Source organism: Panthera tigris, chromosome X, assembly GCF_018350195.1.
Source record: "Panthera tigris isolate Pti1 chromosome X, P.tigris_Pti1_mat1.1, whole genome shotgun sequence".
NCBI lineage: Eukaryota > Metazoa > Chordata > Mammalia > Carnivora > Felidae > Panthera > Panthera tigris.
In genome coordinates, this window is record NC_056677.1 from 126,929,981 (window position 1) to 126,944,235 (window position 14,255).

The window sequence follows — 14,255 nt, forward strand, 5'->3', positions numbered from 1 at the left end:
TTCTGGGGCCCTAAGGTGCGTGGTGAAGGTCAGTGTTGCAGGTTGGCCTCCCGCTGCCGCCGTGAGAATGAGCCTGAGCTCTGCCCACCGCTTGTGGCTGTGCTCTGGGGCCTGTGGGGGAGGACTGGGTGCGCGCATTTATGGAGTCGCTACTTTGAGGCCCTGTTGCCAGCGGCATTGCTTGAAGATGGTGAAGTGGGAGGTAAGATTTCCCCCCAAAGAACAGCTGCCAGCCCTTCATGCAAAACCGAGCTACGAGGAGCCGGCAACTATTTTTTTCATTTGATTACCGAGGCCTGTTTAGCGAGGCACGCTTTTCTCCAGTACCCCGGGTGCAATAACGTGTTGGGCTTCCTTTTTAGTGGTGGAGGAAGAGACCGGTTTTTCCTTGACCGACAGAGGTATGCGGCGTGGCCGGGGTTTTGGCGCCCCCTGCTGGCAGGCGTGTGGTAACAGCACATTTGGGCCTGCCCTACCCGGTGGTCGGAACACTCGTGAGGTTTTTCTCCCCTTTGCCCCTCGGCCCCGTGCATCCCACCGCGCCCTGTCTGTCCCCTCCCGAGTCACCTTGGCTCCTCCCGGCGTCCTCGCACTCCGGGCCACCCTCTGACCCACAGTCGCTCCCGCGATGGGACTAGGTAGGATGGGGACGTGGGCCTGATAAGAGCAGAGCTCTAATGCCTGAGTTCCTTCTCCCTGAAGTTCGCCCTGGTGTCAGAGGAGAGAGGAGAGGGGAAAGGGGTCCGGGGTCGCTTTCAGTTTAGGGCTGCTGCCGCTCAGCCTCAAAAACAACTCCAGTGTTTTCAGTCCCGCTGAGGTGCCGCGTCATTGCTGAGCAGCCCGGTTATCATTAGTGTCATCATCTTAAGGTACGTTTTCTTCCCGCTGCCTGTGTGGACTTCACGTTTGCTCCCAGTCTCTCACCACTGAGTTTCAGGACATTCATCAAACCCCGGGAGTCTTGGCTCCCCTCCCCTCCCCTCCCTCGGTCAGAGTGCCCCTTACTGGACCTGGTCAGTCACTGTCTCATGGATGCTGGCAAAAGACAGGACATTAATGAAGCTGCAGAACAGTATCCTAGAAGGAACAAACCTTTCGGAACTCTAGGAACTCTGGCTAACACACTCGTGGGTTGGGTGCTTCAGGTTTCAAAATGTGGCTGCTGTATAGTTAACTACTGTAAGAATGTTCTATCATCCTTTGACACTCGGCAGCAAGATGGGCACGGCCAGTGGCTGGGCTCTTATTTGAAAACTCTACTTTTCTATAGTTTTAGAAAATGCGATAAATCTCGACTTGACAAAAATGATATAGAGATGGATTTGAAATTTCTGGAAATCACTAATGCTTCATGATGCTCTCAGTTTCTTCCCTGAGGGAAACTCCACGAAGGCAAAGTTAGGCTGCTGCCCTCTCTGCTCCTGCCACCCACATATCTGCATGGTTGCTTTGTCATGAAGTCCAGGGATGGGGCCTTCTTAATCAATCACTTATACAAGGTTAGTGTGATCTCTTGGGGAATTGGGCAGAAAATATATATCCTATCCTGAAACTGATTTCCCAGAAATCATATGTTCTGTGATGTTTACTTCTTAAGGAATCATGAACTTTAAGAGCACTATTTTTCTAAACACACTTGATAGTGTTCCATTCTTTTCACGTTAAAAACAGTCGACTCACCTTATTGACTCACCTCAACTGTCTACCTTTCTGAATTTAAAATGGTAAGAACTACTATTAGGATTACTGAGAGCAGTGGAAAGTTACAAAGTACTGATTTCACCGGTCGGGTTCCTCGGGGCAGCCTGACTTTTGGACACACCTCATGGGTTTCTCAAGAGCAGCCGAGGTTGACAAGCACTGAAGCACAGAGTTGGAACCTGGTGCTAAAAAAGTTAGAGCTCTGCTGTTAAGTGACTACTTAACAGACCTTTAAAGCCTTTTAAATTAAGTGCCATATAACCAGAGGCCTTCTGGATACCGAACACAAGTGTGATATCACAGTTTATTAAATGGTTAGAAGTTGTGGGGAGTGGATGCAGGGAGGGGAGTTGTCACATAATGGTAGATCAGGAGCTTCTGTCGTCAATGGGTGCTGAAGTTCTTGGGTGAAAAGTAGTGGGGTATGGCCCAACATATCACCCCACAAATGACATACCCATTATAAGGGGGAAGACTGACTTTCCAGTGGAAAGTTAACCAAGTGATTCACCTTGGCACCGCCAGCCCACTTAGAGGCTACAAGGGAGGAGACCATGGTTCTCACCGTCCCAGTTCCTCCCTGGAGACTGACATTCAGCACTAACCATGGTCCCTAACACATAAAAACACTGGATGAATGTTCAACTTCTCTATTTTATTAGTGGCTATTTTATTTTTCTGTGTGCCATGATGGCTGAGAAGAATCAGATTTAAATTAATGTCTGCCAATAGATGTTAACTTCAACTGAGACAGGACTGATTTTACAGATAGGAAGGAACAATGGATTTGAGGCTTTAAAAGGCCTAAATAAAGTATACCCTAGAAGAAAAAAATTCAAAACAGTGTGAAACTTGAGTAGTTAACTCAGTTAAAATAGTGTTTTTAATAAAGCACAGTCATGTAGTGGTTCCTAATGTAAATCCTAGTACCACTATCAACTCATAATTTTAAATGTAATTTATATTTTTATATGATGTAAACATAGTTGTAAATGTTTTATTAAATTGTTTCAGTCTTAACACAAGAGTTCACTTAAATGATTTCACGAGAACGTAGCACTGTCACCTTGGTCTGTGGATCAAACATCTCTAAGGCAGTATTGCTCCACATCTCTCTGGAGAACGTTCACCCTCAGAGGTGCTGTCTGCAAAATGGGTTCGCTGGGCACACTGTGGCAAGTACCGCATACAGTAGTCCTTTCCAAAGGATCATAATTTACGGTAGCATTTTAAAAGCTTTGAAGTCTTACAGGAAAGACACCTGTTCCCTTATGTCCAACCTGGCATTCTCCAAACTTATCTGCCATGGAAACCTTTCCCCCCTTGTCTTATAGCAATTCCTAGAAACACTTTAGGGAATGCTGCTTTAAAAGAACAGTTGGTCTCAAATGACAATGGTATTTGAGTATCGGGGACTGCCTTATCTTAGTCCATTCACAGCAAGATGGCCGTCTGTGAACCAGGAAGGAGGTTCTCACCAGACACTGAATCTGCCGGGGCCTTGATCCTGGACTTGCAGCCTCCAGAGCTGTGAGGAATACATGTCTGTTGTTGATAAGCCACCTCATCTGTGGCATTTCGTTGCAGTCTGAAGGGCCTGAGACAGGCACACAGCAGGATCTGTTTCTGCTCCTGCTTAGACAGTCATCTTTTTCTTTCTTCGGTTAGCGGGGAGGCAGGGTGGAATGACGGTGGTTCTAGCATCTGTTTGAGGAAAGGCAATGGCCTGTTTGCTACTGTCACTCCAGTGCTACTACATGAAGCCGCTGACAACTGTCAACAGGCTTCCTTCAGCAGCCTTGTCTTACCATCATCAGGAGCTGCTGTAATGTTTTGATTATAAAGATATAAAGAGTAGATAAACCATCTAAGAATTCTGCTGCTACCGGACTTCCAATGAAGCATTTTTTTCCCCAGTTTTCTCATGATAAATTAGGGGTCATTAACCATTATCAGAGTCATTTCTAGGCCTTTCCTACCGCTCACTGAACAAATATTAAGTGTCTTCTTGCTAGGCCCTGTGGTGGCGATGTAAAAGTGGAAGGAAATGCTCTTACTGGCATCCGAAAGGGTACTTTGCTCGGAATTACTGGAAATGCAGCAGGTACGGAGTTGGGTTAGAGACATCTTTGAATTGCGCCTGCATTGTGTGGAAGTTCTTCCCCCCTAGCACAGGACTGATTTTAGGAACGGAACCAGTAGTCTGAAAAATGCTAAAGAGAATGCATTAACACCTATGTTTATAGCCTTAATACATTTAGTACTCTTATGTGTTTCTTCCACCACCACCAAACGATTCTCCAATTCTCAGCAGACACTGACTAGATAGCCTACAGATTCAGTTATGACCCTATCTACCTGGAATCAGTGTCAGATCCCACAGGTTAAGGGCTCAGTCCAACAAGAGTGCCCCCAATTCAGACACCTGTCAAGTGCAGATTGTCACCTGTGCTTCTCACTCACTGGCTATAAATGTCAGCTTCCCAATGACATTCGCCTTGGGTTTGATTCATTTGCTAGAGTAGCTCACAGAACTCGGAAAAAACATTTACTTAGACATTTACCAGCTTATTATAAAGGATACAGATGAACAGCCAGATGGCGAGGCACATAGGGTAGGGTCCCATGCAGAGGAGCTCCTGTCCAAACCCAGTCCCTTGGGGTTTTTAAAGAGGCTTCATTACATAGGCCATTGGCGATTGATTCAACCTGCAGCCCCTCTCCCCTCCCGAAAGGTGGGGGGACTGGGGGGTTGAGAGTTCCAACCCTTGAATCACACAGTTGGTTCCCCTGGCCACCAGACCCCATCCATAGGTTACTCAGGGGCTTTCCAAAAGTGACCTCATTAATGTGACAAGACACCTTTATCACTCTTATCACTTAGGAAATTCCAAGGGTTTTAGGAGCTCTGTGCCAGGAAAGGAGACAAAGACCAAATGTATATTTCTTATAAGTCACAATATCACAAGTACTAAATCACACTTTTTCACTTCACAGGTTTATTTTAGCAGCTCGGTTTTATTACATTCTACGTATTTAATATATTTATATTTCTATCCATTCTGCATAGATGGCATATTCATTAACTTTTATAGTTGACTTTTTCATTTGGTATTTGCTGCTACCTGGCCCGAAGAATCAGGAAGACAAATACAACTCGCTTGGTGGAAACATGGTGCAGCATTTCACTTGTCAGCAGAACTCTACTTTGCTGTAGGCTTCAGTGTCAGCTTTTCTTCCTCCTCATTTTCGAATCCCGAACAGACGAGAGATCTTCCCTTAGGATATCGAGCACAACACTTCCGCAGTTCTTGGATGACAGCCTGACACTTAGATTCCATGTAGTTGTTGGCTGCAAAACAGACACGCAGACCCTAGTCATGATCTCACAGAGCTAAGGCCCGGGGAGGTTCAGATCAGTGCCTCCCACTCCTTTTAACTTTCTTGTATCTCCAGACGTGGAAGAAAGAGGATGTACCCAGGTCCACTTAATTCTTTCTGATGTAGAGACCAATCAACAGGCTAATTACAAATAAAAGCACGATTTACAAAGTGGTTGAAGGAACTTTATATATCATTTCCTTTTCTTTAAAATTCATTTAATAGCTTATGTGCCCTCTTCTAGAACACCGGCGGCTGCAGAATCTCCGCAAGCTCAGAACGGTTCTTACGCTTTTCAAGGGTTGTAAACCCACCCCACGTACCCACCCACACCCTATACAACAAAGACCTGCTGGCCTGCAAAGCCTAAAATATTTACTGTTTGGCCCTTTACAGAAAATATGTGAAGACCCCTACTATACATAGACCCTATGTCAAGGAGAACTTGACCTAAAGGTTCTAGGTCAGCTGCACTTGATCTGAATCCTCTGCTGCTAAAATGGAGTGCATGGGAGTTAGTCCAGGATTAAAAAAAGAAAACAATTCATGCTGAGTGGTTGAGTCCAGACTTGGAGCCAGACCAAAGAGGTTCAAATCCTCACTGTGCCCCTTATAGTAGTGTGACCCTGGACAAGTTATATAACTTCTGTGTCAATTTCCCCATCTATAAAATGGGGGTCAATAATAGCATCTACCTCATGGATGAAAGGATTCAATGACTTAATATGTTTAAAATCCTTATGGCTGTGCTTAATGCTAACTCTTAGCCCTCCCACCCTCACTCCTCCCACACTATAGCAAGGGAGTGTCTCTACCTTGATTCTTGTTCTTCCTTAGCCATAGGTTGCTAATTCAAATAAGGTAAGAATTTATTTGGGAGAAGGAATTGTGAAAAACAGTTTTTACTTTTTCTTAAGTTTGGAGGAAGTGAAGAGGATGAATAAAGTAGCATTATCATTATACATTAATATTTTAGATTAAAAGATATTTATGGGGGCGCCTGGGTGGCTCCGTCATTTGAGCACCCTGCTTCGGCTCAGGTCATGATCTCGCAGTTCATGGATTTGAGCCCTGCATCGGGCTCTGTGCTGACAGCTCAGAGCCTGCAGCCTGCTTCGGATTCTGTGTCCCCCTCTCTCTCGCTGACCCTCTCTCAAAAGTAAATAAACATTAAAAAGATTTATGAAATATTGCTTACATCATAAAACGAAGAGTCCAAGAATGAAAGGTAAGAGTCAAAGGAAATGAACAAGAGTTTTCTTTAGTGGTGAATCTCTGGGTAAATTTGTAACATGGTTCCTTCTGACCCTTCTACATTTTCATAGGCATCCATCTCCATTAGTTAAATAATGGGAAAAATTATCAAAAGTGTCAGTTTTGAAATTCAAAAAGCCTTGTAGCTTTTTCTATCTGTTCTTCTGCCAATAATCATTTGCTGATTAAAAAAAAAAATCTTCTAGCATTTGGCCAAACTTTTTGGCCAATTTAAAACCAGGTTGGGGGAGAAAACCAAGTGGACAAATCACATCAAATATGCTTTACTTGAAATTTGCTTTTACCTTTAAGACTTAGTTGCTAACTTCAGCAGCCTAAATTCCAGTTGTTTTTTTCAACCCCCACTTCCAACCTGATTGCTTTTAAAAAGTGAGTTGTCAGCCACAATGAAGTATAACCAACACATTTAAAACTAGTCTTTTTAAAAAAGGACTTTGCTTGAGGAACCTGGGTCACTCAGTTGGTTAAGCGTCTGACTCTTGATTTTGGCTCAGGTCATGATCTCGTGGTTCATGAGTTCAAGCCCCTGTGTCGGGCTCTGCACTGACAGCACGGAGCCTGCTTGGGATTCTCTCTGACCCTCCTCCAGCTTATGCTCGCCCTTTCTCTCAAAATAAACAAACAAACATTAAAAAAAGGACTTTGCTCAGCTTAGTAACTCTCAACTCTGGCTGTACATTAAAATAACCTGGTTAGCTTTTTAGACTGATTCCTGCCCAGAACCCATCCTCAGGAAGTTCGATTTAATTGTTCTAGGCAAGTGTTTAAAGCTCTTCAGGTGATTCTAATGTACAACCAGGATTGCAAACAGCAAGCTTATATCACATCACTTTTTATTTTCTGCATCTTTGATGATACAATGAGGAAAATCTTCAGGATAATTACAGAAATATTACATTTGAGAGGAGTTAATATTGTCTGCTAATAAAAAGAAAAATTGGTCTCTTGTAGTTAATTCACAGGTAAAGTGGAAAAATATAAAAAAGCATTTCACATACTACCTTGTAAACATTTCTGTATTTCACAGGCTTGTTTCTGGCACGGATCCTTCTGCGGCATATCCAGAAAACTAAAATAAGAAAAATGATTTTTATTTTGTCTTTTATCCATAAAGACTTTAAAGCCCTTATAGATGGAATTTTCTTCTGAGACAACTAGGTATGCTAGAAAACATTTGCACTAAAAAATACTCTTCCCATTCATAGGATGAATCAAGTGTATTTTTATAATATCCATTTCATTCAATTTGGAAGCTATGAGTAGCTTTACATGAAAAAAGAACCCTTGAATTCAATCAACTCATCTTGAATACTGTAAACCAATGTTGGGCTAGAGGAGCCCACTGCTCAGATCTATCATTCACAGAACCACTCTTGGTAAGTCATTAAACTCCTTGCAATTTTTCCGTATAATTCATGTGTAAATTGGGGACCATTCCTACCCAACTCCAAGCATTAATGGAAGGACTAAGTGTGATGAAATATATAAAGTACACACAATAGTGCCTGGAAGGAAGGCAGTAAGGACTCAATACATGGTAGCCGTGATTCCCAAGATGTAAAAAGTAAAAACCTTACTTTTAATGTACATAAACAGTTATGACTACTTTAACTCAGGAAATTATCAGGTAGTAAATGCTTTCCTAGGAATCAGCAATATTTGGTGCTATTATTACTTCCTGAGAAAGGTGCTAGGTAAGCAGCTAAAATATTTTTTGGAGCTCTTACAGAAACCAACTTATTTAAAATATCTATAACCAGAGAACGAATTTAAGTGCCCATGATTTTGATCGGCAACTTCTAATAATTTGAAGGCACAACTGCAGAAAGGAAAAAGGCCCAGGAGCCTTGGTAGCTAATTTCATTAATTGAAACGACCTCCTTTTGTTTCAGAGCCCCCTAAATTCTCAGTAGATCCAAGTTAGGTCAGTACTGGGATGGGAAACACCGGAGCAAAACCTCGGATATTTACAGGACGGGAGAAGGAAAGGCAGGTGAATTGCTGCAGGGCAAATAAGCGACAAATAGATGTTGATGCTGCTAGCAGCTGCTCTCTTCTCTCTAAATCAGTACCAAGTCCTTGGCGGTCAGGTGCTGACTTTTGTGGGACTCATCAGATCCCAGTTCCAGCTGATGATGTCCATGAAAGGTTCCATGGCAATTTCCAAAGGAGTCGACTTCAAGTTACGTGTCCTGACTAAGTGCTTTTGTTGACTTGCTTTCTGCCTGTGTAACCCCCTCTCTGCAGTTCCACTTGTGCTGTTGGTCATGACCCTTCCTACGCTTCTGCGTTCTTGAGCAGTTGTTCAACCCACTCCCTCCCCCCAGGCCCACAGGTGGGTGCACTGCAGTGGTGGATGAAGTGATTGCCATGTACTGAACAGAACAGAGGAGCATATCTTCCTAGAATCCCAGCACCTGGAAAAAAAATAGATCATTAAAATCACCACAGCCAAAGAGAGTGAAAAAGAAGGGAGAACGGGGGATAAATAGAAATACATACCAGGTTAATCATCAGGCAAAAGCTTAAGCAACAGCTCCTGTACTCCCCTGACCTGTCAGAAAAAGAAAAGTTTATAGAGTACTCCGTTGTAAGAGCCCCAGTACAATGGAAAATGATTAAGCAACATGGGTACCATTAAATGATGCTGGATCTGCCACAAGCGAGAGTTGTTATCCATGTAGCGCTCCTCAGGGTAGAGTTGCCACATGAGAGGTAGCTGGGAGGTAAGAAGGTGACTCGGCCTAGCTGCGTCACCTAAGGGAACCTGAACTTGCTGGACTCGTGCCCTTAGGAAACTCGTCTCCTAATGGAAAAAAAATGATCAAAAATAAAAGCAAACGTTTCAGGATACTGAGACTGGCTAGAAACCAAGTTGCTTCAAAGCAAAATCGATAAAAAAATAAGCAAAATACAAACACTTACCTCTTCCACGACGGCCACCCACGTGCGCTGGTATTCGTCGCGGTAGATACCCTCTTGGTGAACCCAGAGGTGATCGGGTGGAGCCCCTGCATCCTCTCCTGCCATTCTGGGCTTTGGGTTCCAATTCTAGCCCTGCTTTTCTCCACCTAAGCCTGCAGCACCCGCGCACAGGACACAGGTGTGACTTTTTGGGTTTGAATGAACTCGCCAGTGAGCAAGGTGACCCGGTACTAGCAACACCAACCAGAACCAGAACTCATACACGTCTACTTGCACAGCCTAAATAGAGCCGAGGCCATCTGAAGCTGCCTGCAGGACACTGAAGTGACGCTCAGCAGTGTCTTGGGTAATGCTAACTGTTGACTGCGAAGCACGCAGCTCCTCAGGAAGCCAGGCAGTGGTCTCCCAATCTTGGCATTTACAAAGCAGCATCTGACCAAGTGTGGTTAGCAACGGAGTGTGCACAGCAGGGTGCTAAGGGCACTCAATTGGGCAAGAAAGCAGTATAACAACGGACCTGGGTGTGCCGTATCTCCCAGGTAAAAGTCCCTTCCAAACAGCTCCATTTTTAAAAGATTGTGAAGGCTGAATTATGTACGTTGCTAAATTGAAATTAAAAGTTTGTTTTAAGACAAACGACCTATTTGTCAGCTTACTTAGAAAGGTTACTTATGTCAGTTGGGCATTTCCAGAAGGGGGTTTTCATGTTAGGAAAAATATTTAAGATAGCTTCATGGAATTCTAAAGCTGCAAAACACCTTGGCGATCATGGTGATTTGAGGCTGAGAGCAAATGATAGTTATCCATCTAGGTCCTTGTTTCATTTTAGTAATGCTTCAGGATGTCACAGGAGCCCATTTCTCCATAGAGGTGTGCATTTAAATTCTGATTTCCCAAGTCAGAGGGCCAGAAAAACCCCTCTGCTTTTTGGTGTAAAGGAAGCAAAGGTACTGGGCAAAATCCTTCCATCACACAGATTAGGCTCTAACCCCATAAGGATCTCTTTGTACCTGGCTTCTACTGTCACGGCACAATTTCACTGTATTTCTACCTCTGACAGCACAGATACAGCATTGGGGGATCTGCCCCCACAAAACAAAGGCCTCCTGTTCCCCTTGGGTGGCCTTTAGGTAGAAGAGGAGCTGCCACACACCTTTGGAGGTTGTTAAGCCATTAAACTGAGATTGTCCACAGCAAATGAGATGCCAGAACAGAGGATGATGCAGCCCAGGAAAAAGCTAGAAAGAACTGAGCTAAACCAAATCCTCTTTTCAAGGACAACAATCTGAGTCTGATTTTTCCCCCCTTAACAACTGTTAGTTCACCATCCCTAAAAGTAGAAAATATCTTTTATAGAGTTAGGAAATGGTCTTATCTCAGTGGTTAATTTCAGAGCATTATGGTTGCTTCAGCCATTGTATCCTGAATGGAGGTGACTCTGAGCCCATCCTAAGCTTCTAGGCCTCTCTCCTTCCAAACTCACCTAAAGTGGAACCCCTTCCCCTTCGCCAAATCCCAGTTTCTCTCAGTTATCTTGGACTTCTTCATCTTGTTCAGTTGCTACATCCTATCTGTCACCAATTCTAGGAAGCACCACTACCACTGTATTTGAGACTAATTTTCCCCTAAATACTAGGCTCATTACTAGCTCCAAAGGTTTGCTCTTGCTTTCTCCTTGCCTAAAATGCTTCCACAGGCCATTTTCTGTATGCCTTTTAGGACCACTGCAACATTTATGTCTAAGCTCTTACTCATATTTTGGCCTCTGATTTAAATTGCCTTGCACATTTGCTTTGCTTATTTCACAAGTCCTGTCTCCCTTCAAAGACCGTATTATAAGCTCTTTGATTCACAGGAATGATACACTACTGAGCACCCCAAGTCTCAAATACTAGTCAGTGTCCTTGTGAGTAGGTGGACATATATGCTGACAAGGGAAATGGATAAATATCACATATACAAGAGTAGAGATTGATTCTCTAGGTGTACTATATGACTACATATTTTTTGAAAGCTATTTTTTTTTCCATTTAGTAGACACAATCATTCTGCCTCTCCTCTTCCCAAGGGCTTTTGGAAAAGAGAGATAGTAAATACGAATGTTAAAATAAAGTATATTAATGTCTGGATTTTGAGTACAAAAGAAGTGTGGCCATTTAATAAAAAATAGAAACCAAGTGTTAAGGGTTTCAGTATCGTTTCAAGTTCACAGATAGATTCACTCACAGACAACCATCAATATCCTGACATTTAAACTTGTCTTGGATGAAAAGTAAAATGTTAGTGGTTATGCTGACATTAAAAGGGAATGATTCCAGTGGTATAGAGGGCAAACAAATCGGAGATGATAGTGTGAGTTACTATGAATCACTACAAAGAGGCCCATGAGTCACTACAAAATATTCTCAGAAGAAAGGCAGTGTGATGTGCTGCTGTGACCTAAAGACCAACATGCTGGGCATCAGCAGCATGAGCCTGGGAACAAACCCCAGCACATGACCCTGGACTTGTGTGTGCTACCACTTAGACACAGCATGAAGGCCCAGTGAAAGGCAAGGGCAGTGGCCAAGGGACTGAGAAACTGCCATGTGAGCTCAAAGCACAACATCCTTACCGAAGCAGAAAGTGACTGGGAAAGCGTGAGATCAAAGACCACAAAATACCAGGTTGTAGGAATTGAGCACCATCTCTCTAAAATATCATTCCTGGAACACTTTTCCCTACCTGTCTCTTTGGTCAAATAAGTTTGGGAATCTATAGTCATAAAAGCTGTGGCAAGTTACACAGTAAGGCGACTTTATTTTGTTTATACCATTTCCCGAATTTATTTGACTAGAGAACATTTTTCTGCACATGAACCTTGTTCACAAACTTCAGAACTCCTTAAACTACTATGAATCTCTTAAATACTCAAGATAAACTGAGGTACACGGTGCAATGTAATACACAGAACATAAACTTGTTTCCCTCAACTCCAAGGAATACTACCATGTGCAAATTGAAATGGATTCAAACAGTGCTTATATTAGGTTTATCATCTGTTAAGGTACTAATACAGATTGTCCCCATGGGGGTGACCTTGTGTTATGGTCAGAGACCATAGTGGCCTACATGGACTATTTACTAGTATGGCATTTCGTAAGTTATGTTTTGAATGGATGATATATAACATAGGAGGGCTTTCGTAAGGAGTATAATTCCATTTACAGGTGTTTGGACAATTTTTAAGTATTAATTACTTGAAGACACTTTAGTTGAAGTGAATTAATCACCGGATTTAATTACAATGGGTGAAGTTACTCAGAACGTGTTCACTAGAGTTAGTCTGGCCTGGGTATGAATCCTGATTTTATCAGTGACTAGCTTTGTGACTAGACAAATTAAGCTGTCTAGAGTTCAGTTTTTTGAGGTGTAAAATGAGAAACAAAGAACGTATTGATCATAATCGTCAGCAGTTATTTACCACTTCTTGTATGTTTTATATGTGTATATATACATATTATATATATTATATATATAATATATATTATATATATATAGGAAGTTGTGGACTGATTCTAATTGGAGCAGTTTCCATACAAAGGTATATCAAGGCTTAGTAGAGTGTCTAGGACATAAGTTTGCTGTAAATGTTAAGTTTTTTTTCTCCTGCAATTAAAGATTTAGAAATGTGCAATGCAGCGGCGAGTATTATGAAAGTCAGAGAATATCATTCTCGAATTTGAGAGTAACTGAGAGCAACGACAAAGGAAGGGGTGTTTTTTGTCTTGAAGGTATCTAAAGGTACTTTATAAAGTCAGAATATTCCATTGCTGAACATAATAATGAGAAGAATGGCCATCCTTGTCCTATTCCAGCAGGGCATATTTGCCATGAACAGTATCTGGAAGTAATATATGGTGTAAACTTGACACTTTAGAGACAAAATGTAGATGGGTCCAATGTAATCGCACACTTGAAGTTTTGTCCCATATCCATGAGTATCAGAATGAATCATGGACACAGGTGCCATGTGAACCTTAAGCATTAGGTCAAAATGGAGGTTGGTGGCATATATGTGACAGGTAATCCCAGTGGATGTGGGCCCTATCTGTGGTGGGGAGAGTTGGGTTGGAACTGACTTCGGAGAAAAGAGCAAAGCATCAACACCTCTTCAAGTGGAACGTTGGGAATGTTCCCTTTCCAGTACTGCCATGTCTGCCTGGCTTCAACACTACACAGGGAATCGAGAAGCAGATCAAAGAAACATAAACACTGATGGGCTGTGGAGGCGGCAAGGCATAGATTTTCCTTTGCTTTAGAATGGTTCCTCACATCCACGTGTCATTCCTAAGCTTGGGAGTGGAAAGATCTGTACTTTTACCCGTGGCACGTTTGCCATTCCTGAAAAGAAAAGGACTTTTACGTACAGTTTCACCATATCTGATACCATCAGGACAAGGAGAGAGCTGAGGACACTTGTAGTGTGGATATGGGCTGCGATACATCCGACCTTCGGTGAAAGCTCACGTCCCCCATTCCCGTCCCTGTATCAAACAAGCAGGTACCTAAAAGCCAAGCTTCAGAGTGATACTTTTTCCGATACAGTATAGCACTGTTTCTGGAAGAGGTTACTCACATGAATATAATGTTTCTTGGGCTACTTAATCCGCCTCAGGAGCCGCGAGGCTAAAACTTCCAGGTCCCCCGCCCTGGGCCACTCAAGGCAGGATCGGGACGTGAGCCTGGGGCGGGCCGAGGTCACCCGAACCGAAGTTAGGAGGCGAGGGCCGGCAACCGGAAGTGCTCCGGGGAGAGTTGTACGAGATTCGGGGCCGTAACTTGGAAGCAAACCGAAATAAAATAAAACCTGAACTGTCTTAGGACCCAATTTCAACCGAGCGTCCCCCGGACTCCGGAGGCCGGCGCGCGCGGCGAGGCCGCCTTAAAGGGCTGTCCCCGGAGCGTGTAGGCCGCGTACGGCTCTCTTCGGC

The 14,255-nt window shown here is 43.3% G+C and overlaps 2 protein-coding genes across 5 annotated transcripts; both read right to left on the reverse strand.

The window, feature by feature from the left end:
* Positions 1 to 4,693: 4,693 nt before the first annotated feature.
* Positions 4,694 to 13,979, reverse strand: CMC4 (C-X9-C motif containing 4). Of its 4 annotated transcripts, none has more exons than XM_007088964.3 (3): positions 13,901 to 13,979; positions 7,359 to 7,426; positions 4,694 to 5,053 (listed from the first exon to the last, which is right to left on the reverse strand). In XM_007088964.3, exons 2-3 carry the CDS (start codon positions 7,414 to 7,416, stop codon positions 4,905 to 4,907), a joined length of 207 nt encoding a protein of 68 aa, XP_007089026.1. In that variant the 5' UTR covers positions 7,417 to 7,426; positions 13,901 to 13,979; the 3' UTR covers positions 4,694 to 4,904. The 4 variants fall into 4 exon arrangements, with proteins under 4 accessions (XP_007089026.1, XP_015396070.1, XP_007089027.1 ...); XM_015540584.2 differs by lacking the exon at positions 13,901 to 13,979 and adding an exon at positions 8,430 to 8,744; XM_007088965.3 differs by lacking the exon at positions 13,901 to 13,979 and adding an exon at positions 8,329 to 8,744.
* On the reverse strand, positions 8,685 to 13,973 carry MTCP1 (mature T cell proliferation 1). The gene is made up of 5 exons (XM_007088966.3): positions 13,901 to 13,973; positions 9,283 to 9,434; positions 8,993 to 9,163; positions 8,860 to 8,911; positions 8,685 to 8,774 (listed from the first exon to the last, which is right to left on the reverse strand). The coding sequence occupies exons 2-4, from the start codon at positions 9,385 to 9,387 to the stop codon at positions 8,864 to 8,866; spliced, it is 324 nt and encodes a 107-aa protein (XP_007089028.1). The 5' UTR covers positions 9,388 to 9,434; positions 13,901 to 13,973; the 3' UTR covers positions 8,685 to 8,774; positions 8,860 to 8,863.
* Positions 13,980 to 14,255: the final 276 nt, after the last annotated feature.

What these genes read in the sequence shown, in the direction of transcription:
- CMC4 (XM_042974952.1), bottom strand. Translation starts at nt 7,467, where the DNA reads ATGGATAAAAGACAAAATAAAAATCATTTTTCTTATTTTAGTTTTCTG. An exon ending in AATACAGAAATGTTTACAAG is followed by an intron (nt 5,054 to 7,358) that starts GTAGTATGTGAA and finishes TCTGTTTTGCAG; the next exon opens with CCAACAACTACATGGAATCT.
- MTCP1 (XM_007088966.3), bottom strand. Translation starts at nt 9,387, where the DNA reads ATGGCAGGAGAGGATGCAGGGGCTCCACCCGATCACCTCTGGGTTCAC. An exon ending in GGGTGGCCGTCGTGGAAGAG is followed by an intron (nt 9,164 to 9,282) that starts GTAAGTGTTTGT and finishes TTTTTCCATTAG; the next exon opens with GAGACGAGTTTCCTAAGGGC. An exon ending in AGATCCAGCATCATTTAATG is followed by an intron (nt 8,912 to 8,992) that starts GTACCCATGTTG and finishes TTTTTCTGACAG; the next exon opens with GTCAGGGGAGTACAGGAGCT.